This window comes from Perissodus microlepis, chromosome 14 (genome assembly GCF_051167445.1).
Source record: "Perissodus microlepis isolate ML-2025 ecotype Zambia chromosome 14, ASM5116744v1, whole genome shotgun sequence".
Lineage (NCBI taxonomy): Eukaryota > Metazoa > Chordata > Actinopteri > Cichliformes > Cichlidae > Perissodus > Perissodus microlepis.
This window is the reverse complement of record NC_140474.1, coordinates 8,274,444-8,281,719: the sequence shown is the minus strand read 5'-3', so window position 1 is coordinate 8,281,719 and position 7,276 is coordinate 8,274,444. Positions and strand designations below refer to the sequence as shown.

At 41.7% G+C, this 7,276-nt stretch overlaps 1 protein-coding gene across 1 annotated transcript in view; it reads left to right on the top strand.

The window, feature by feature from the left end:
- The first annotated feature begins 26 nt into the window (after nucleotides 1-26).
- LOC146373378 (LHFPL tetraspan subfamily member 6 protein) overlaps nucleotides 27-7,276 on the top strand; it is a 45,753-nt gene continuing 38,503 nt past the window's right edge. Inside the window, exons 1-2 of the mRNA XM_084950217.1 lie at nucleotides 27-335; nucleotides 1,208-1,719. Coding sequence (XP_084806343.1) covers nucleotides 1,335-1,719 — 385 coding nt within the window. The 5' untranslated portion in view covers nucleotides 27-335; nucleotides 1,208-1,334. The remainder of the gene's footprint in view (nucleotides 336-1,207; nucleotides 1,720-7,276) is intronic.

The following is a 7,276-nucleotide window of genomic DNA, read 5'->3' as shown; positions in this document are numbered from 1 at the left end:
AGCCCTCCCTCGCTCTCTCTCTCTCTCTCTCTCTCTCCGAGGAGGAATGTGGAAACGGGAGTTAAGTCAGACTGCACCGCACATTTGTGCGCCCGCACAGGAGTAAATAATTGATCATCCTTTCAGTTACATATATTGACGAGCACGAAGTGATTCATGAGCCAATTCTGCAGTCACTTTTTGGATTTACATTCCAGGACCGAACGCAATTCTTCTGCATTTTTCCCTCGTCTGAAGAAAAGTTTGCTTTAAGATCCAACACAGCTGGAGTCTGCAGATGGAAACAAGCTCTCAGTGCACACCGAGCGCACCTAATTTCGGAGGTCTCCCAACATGTAAGCTTTCCTCTGCTTTCCCCCTGTGTTTGCCCTGTTTTCATTCTTTTCATTCCGATAGTGTAGGCACTGCGATAATGTGTTCCTTAAGGTCACCTCTAGCAAAAAATCACTATGTTCTAGAAGTGGCGGCTCATGAAGACACTTGACCTATGTTTCCTGTACTAAGCATCCAAATTCTACTGATTTTGTGAGTATGGGTCATAGTCAGTTACGATATAATACTGTTTGTAGTTTAAGTTTAAAGTTTATTATAGGGATTAGCACTATTTTAACTATCAAACTAAATGTGAGTTATTCTGAGTTATCCCAGTTGTTCCAATTATAGGATGTACTAATTAGCATTCATATTTACTTTCTTATTATATATATATATCTTCAATGAATTCCTATATGTAATAAACAGAGAAGCCCAAGAGTAATAAGTGAGATGGAGAATAAGCCAGCCTTTAGTTCATCAAACTTGGATTAATTATTGACGAAATGAATATGATCGTGACTGTTTTTCCTCTTAGATCTTAAATCTATTTAAATCACAATTCAGAAATATGTCATTTTAGTCTACTTTAGTCTAGTCTACTAAGTTCCCAGTTTAGCTGAGGACTTTTAAAAACACATCTTACTAATTAACAATCACGCAAAAGACCTGATTAGAGAATACCTGCCTGATGATGTCATAATTGAAGGTCTTTATTTCCCTGATTTTTCTCCTGTCTGTGATTCTTTTCCCCTGCTTGTGTTAGTGATCCATTTATAAGGACCGGGGAACACATTTCTTGTTTTCAGGGTCACATGTCAAAGTCAGCAACTTGTTCACACAGATGATTTGTCTGGTCAGTGCTCAGTTTGGATGTTTCTCTTCCTCTTGACAGGAACCCGGAGTCACTGAGGAGGTGAAGGCTGCTAGTGTTAAATGCTCACTGCAAGACTTCCCACAACATAGCAACTGCTCATATAACTGCTGTTAGTTCAGTGTGAACCATTTGCAGACTGTTTACCATGGCGTCTAGTCTGACATGTACGGGTGTTATCTGGGCCCTGCTGTCCCTGCTGTGCGCTGCTGCTTCCTGTGTTGGCTTCTTCATGCCCTATTGGCTGCTGGGAATACAGATGGACAAGCCAGTGTCCTTTGGCACTTTCCGTCGCTGCTCCTACCCAGTGAGGGATGAAGAGAGCCAGACCACGGTGATGCTGGAGCAGTGTGGGAGGTACGCCTCCTTCCACGGCATCCCGAGTCTTGAATGGAGGATCTGTACTGTGGTGACAGGCGTGGGTTGTGGCCTCCTCCTGCTGGTGGCGCTCACAGCTCTCATGGGCTGCTGCATCTCTGACCTCATCTCACGTACAATCGGTCGCGTGGCTGGCGGTATTCAGTTTGTTGGTGGTGAGTATTTATATGCGTGTGTGTGTTCGTCTGTGTGCGTTTGTGCATGCTCGTACCTGCAGCCAACTCTGAGCCCAACTCTACAATGTGCTCACTGGGCTGTGACTGCTGGCATGCAACGCAGAAGCTCTGACTGCAGTTATGAAAAGTGAACAGATCACTCATTTGTTACGGTTTGCTTTCTGTTGAAAGATGGGTTAAAGAGCCTCTGTAAACTCCTGAGATGTAGATGTTTATAGAGATTATGAAGGATGTAATGCCTTTAATTAACTTCTCGTCAGATTTGGCTCAAACCCATTTGCAGGCACATCAGCGAGGAAACAAGGCAGTATCTCAATCTCAATACTTTTCTTGGCCAGCAAACCTGCATTCAGTCCAGTTAAGCTGTTACTTCCTCCGATACTCGCTGCATAGGAAATGAAAAACCATCCCCGATATCTTGGTCTTAATACTTACTTACATTTAATATAGTAAAAGTTACCCACTATCTACTCATTGCAGTTTGGAATTGAACTGATTTTTTGTAAAAATGTGTCAAAAAGTGGCAAAAACTGAAATATTAACATCATCACATGAATTCTGAGTGCCTTTTGGCCATGTACAGCTTTGGTCCAATTAGAGGAGGTGTGTGTGAATATGCTGAATCAATTATATAATGAAAATGTGGATTTTAATATACTTTCCTTTATTTTACTATGATCAGTTGTTTTCCGCGTGCTTGTTTCTGTGGAGCCAACATATGGTATCAATTTTATGTCTTCTTTTTTTAGTTTGACTTTTGAAATTATACCCACACTTTCTCTTCTGTGCCCCTGAAGTTTAAATGAAACCTCCGGCATTGTTTTTTGTAAAGACAGAATCCCGTCCTCACTGCAACGTTGGCCCTGAAAACGTCCTGTTGTTGGCTGTTTGTTTGATTCCGCTAAGTGGACACTGTTTCGCACAGCACCAGTTTTGTTTGTTTGTGCTGTTGGTTTTTCACATGTGTACTCCCGGGACGTGAGGTCTGAGGGAAGTGTTCCACTGAAGCTGCGAGTTTCTCTGCCCTAGTTTAAGAAGCTGCGGCGTTCCAGTCCTCTCATTAGCTCAAAAACGTTTGCTCACATACTGTGGCTCACCACTCTGCTGTTTACAATCCCCACCACTTCACTTTGGCTTCAAAAAGTGATGTGACATAGAAGCAGGTTGCGGGCAGATTTGACAGAGCTGCCAGGTTTTTTCCTGAGGGATAAATCTACAGAGGGCCACCATAACATGCCATGTCCCAGTTCTAAAAAGCTTAGCTACTTAAGAACATCGGTATTAATGATGTATAATACGGAAGATGATTAAGGTGAAGGCTTGCTGCTTTATTCAGAAATGTGTACCTTTATACAAGGAAAGCTCCTTTTAAGTTCACAGCAGCCCCATACGTGGAGCCTTACAGCAAGCTGCTATTTCTGGTTATAGGATTAAAAATTCCCCGTCTGTCTTTCTTGCGATTTCTCTCTTTCATAGACTCACAAATCCAGACATGCATGAATTTAGACAGTGGGAGAGTGAAGCAAGGCAGCACGCAATACAACGAAGATCAGATCTTTTTTAACTCGAATGCTGGTGAGCCAAAGGGCAGAGATGTCTCAGAAGGGCTAATTGGAAGTGACACAACTGGGAAACTCAGTGGGCTGCACCATGTATTGTCTTTTATCGCTAACAAAGTGTTGAAATATCCAGGCAGGGAGGGGAAGTTGAGAGGGAGAGAGAGAGGACGGAAAATACCTGATGACTGAAACACCGAGCATTCACTTCTCATTAACTGAGAACCTGGCTGCGAAATAAAGATCTGCAGCAGAACAACTGCAGAAGGTGCCGAAAAGTGTGATCAAATATCAGTGATTAGCCAGAGCAAGGACAGTTTGTGAAGCAGCGAAAGTGAAGTGAGCCTAATGGTCTGCTCTCTCATACCGGTGCCATTCTGATTAATGAAGAGCATCTTGCCAGAGAGGCCAGGACCTCTGAGAAGGCACGAGTAAACCATCCACTTTACATCTTCCTGTAATTCATCTCATTCTGATGAAACAGATTAGAGTTGAAAGGAATCAGTTCTTTATCTCATTAGTTGGAGAGAAAGACTTTTAACAATGGCTGTTATTGTTTCTAGTGTTGTTGTTTACCTCTTATAACAGCGTTTTATTCCCAGCTCACTACAGGCAAGGTTGTTCCAGAGCTTGTTAATTGCTAATGGCTGAGGCCCAGATTTCCTCTAGGAAACAGAGCTGGAGTCAAAGTATGAGAGCAGGAGACTGCTCTGGTTCATAAATCCTGTACTTGCACCAAACCACTGCGTTCACTGTAGCGTCTTGTCTTATACAGCGTTGGGGACTTAAACTGGCTGTGGCCCAGACGACAGATTCAAACATTAAGATTCTTGACTCGGATTTTGTTGTTGGGGATTTTGTTCCCCCCCCCCCCCCGCAGAGCCTTGCCTTGTCTTTTTTTTTTGCATGCTTAAAGTGGAGCTAGACACAGCAGGAAGAAAGCTATTTTAAAGCTATGATTTAAACACCTTCTGTACCTTTTAAATGTTTTCTGTTTCCCCCATACCAAAATAAACTAACAATAAGTTGTGTTTTTATGTTTTTAATTTAATTTTGTTTGGATATTTTGTATTGTATCAATTCTTAATGACTAACAATCACAAGTCCTATGACTGGATAACTGCTCTGCCCAAGCTTCAGTAAATATTGGATATAATTGATAATAGCCTGGAGCTTGTGGCTGTAACATTGGCTTGTTTTTTTTTAACAAAGTCACTCTGTATTTATATGTTGTGTTACTCTGTGTGCCATTCAAAGGCAATGCAGACTGTGCGCTGAAAAACTTCAAATATGTTTAAAATCTACTGATGTCTGAAAGCACACAATCCCTGCCTCGGGCTGCCTCTCAGCCCAGATTGAAGTTGGAGGTTTCAGTCTCCGCCATGTGCTCTGAATTGGGTCCGATATCAGGATTTTGTCCAGATCTCAAAACCTTGTCTGAGACAGACTAAGTCAAGCAGTGTGTGTGACTGGCCTTAAGGGATTAATAACCTTGTGATATACCCAGATGCCAAACTGCACCATAGCTTAAAAGCCTAAAAATCATTTTACAAAATAGGCAGGAAAACAATGCTGAGATGCCAAAGTAGAGGAAAGCAACCTATTTTTAATAACACCTGATGAAAATACTTGGCGTTATACATTTGTTCAGAAATAACAAAGGCTTGATTAGTATTGTTGTTGCTTGTAAAAGAAGAAAATACAAAAGGATCTTTCCTATCATTTCTTTGTTGCTCAGTAAAGGGAAATTTGAAGAAGTGTAATTATTTTAAAGGTATTAGTTCCGACATATTGTTAAGACCAAAGCATAGCAGTTTGTTGCAGTTCAAGTTAATAACTGGAACTGCATTTATATGACAGAAAACTATGCCATATCTTCATTTCAAAGCACTCAATCAAATAAAAAAGTTGTTGATAAAATAAACACAAAGTGCTAAAGTGACAGTGGTAAAGCATTGTTCCAAAACATAACCTGCGATCTCTCGATATATTGCCTCGACCTGCAGAAAATGTCAGCTGGATTGAAGTCATTATAACTGCTGATAAAAATGTCAGCAGATATAGCAACTCAAGGCCAGTGGGTATAAGCTATATTTTATTGAGAGTGTGTGGAGCTGCTCTGTTCTAAAATTGAAGGTGAAACAACAAGACAAACAATATAATGCATGACAGGTTCTGCTTGTCCTTTTTCAGGGATTTTCTCAGGGCAGTGTGTTTGGTGGAAATAGGGGACTTCATTTGTACTGCTACAGTTTCAGAGGGGGTGCAGACCTTTGAGGTGTACAGTCTCCTGGGATATAAAACAAGAAATAGCTCAGCGCAGCGTTTTCACTACTATAAGGGAAAGTTGTGGTCAGCAGGGAATCTATAAAGTCTCATTTTTTTATCTGTCATTGTTCCATGAAGAACTCTTCACAGTTTGAGGGAGAAAATCCAATGCTATCACTGTGGGATGGGCTAAAAGCATTTATTATTGATTAGAGACATTTAATGTCTATTACATTAAATGTTAGCCCAGGGTTCTGACAGCTCTTTGATGAAATTAGATCAGAAAAATGTGGCTTTTCAAATGCATCACTGTTCCCTCGCTGCTCTGTGAGGTCTTCCAGACTGAGATGATAAACTTGCAATTTTATGTGACATGTTTTATCCTTTGAGTGTTTGCAAAGCTTTATTTTTATTCTTTCTGGGTTTTTTTTTATTTCTTCAAAGCAGAACTGAAGAAAAGACTAAAGCTTCAAATAGACTGAAAGTACAAACAGAATATAGCAAAAGTTGGTGAAACCTTATTAGTCCGGTTTGTTTTAGCAGAAGGACGTGCTTATGAGGGAAACCATGCGACACGTTGACTCTTGCCTCTGCAGTTTGCACAGACGTGTTGACCGTCCTGGTTGAATACTTCCCACACCAGCCTCCACTGAAGCTGCAGTTGATCTGTGATATCAAATAATTGGCCATGTTGCTTTTCAGGATAGCTTCTCCATTTCGTTTTCTGGTTGATTGGCTCTGTTTGAACCTCTGTGCCAGCGACTCTTTTTGGCCACACTGCTGTGGAATGTCGGTCAGTGAAGAATATGAAGCAGCACATCAAATGTACTCAACTCGATCTGTCTCACTCACTTTCTTGAGTAGCTCTGTCATTTCCACAGAAGTGACCCACCTGTCACATATAACATGTTAATACGGTATCCTGCTCATGTGTTGGCGAGGCTGGATGACATTTACCATCTCTGTCTGCACTGCCTGTGTAGCTCAAAGGGTATATGGAGGGCATGGACATGAGTGATAAATTTAAAGACATGTAAATAAATTACAGATGGGCAGCCTTTGTGGCTTTCATAATTTTGCCAAGGGCTATTTGGCACAGCCTTGTGTTGTCCTGTTTTGGAGCCATACCAGCACAGCCAGGAGCTTTGTCCTTGTGGCTGCTTTGTGAGTTCTTGCCAGCTGGATCCCACCCAGTCCCAGAATGCGTGCTTCCACTCCCCTCTTGCCACCAGCACTCATTTTCGAGAGGTTCAACAAAATGAAATCGCATCCATATGAGGGAGGCTTCAGCACGAGGGGCTCACCATTCCCGGGAAATATTCTGTCTGGAACAGTGTCTCTTGACAGTCATGTGTAAATGGTGTCAGATCACAAGACATTTCCAGGGGAGGGGGTTGGGCAATATTTAAATATTTCCTGACATGCACTGTTATCTTTTTACTTCCAAAGCCTATCTGTATTCCTCCCTCCTCATAGGCCTGCCAGTCTGATTTGATGATGATGGACTGCAGTGTCTCATCTGTCATGTAAGCACTGGAAAAAATTAATGAGAAAGCATATGTTTAAGAGGAGGGAGCCAGGACTTTTCACTGTGGACAAGAGTCTAGTGTAATGATGTTTAGAACTGTCTTGCTCTTCACTGCTTATGTTTCAGGCCTCTAATGGTTATAAAGTGGAAGTCTCTACCTCTGGGTTGATTGATCACCTAAAGT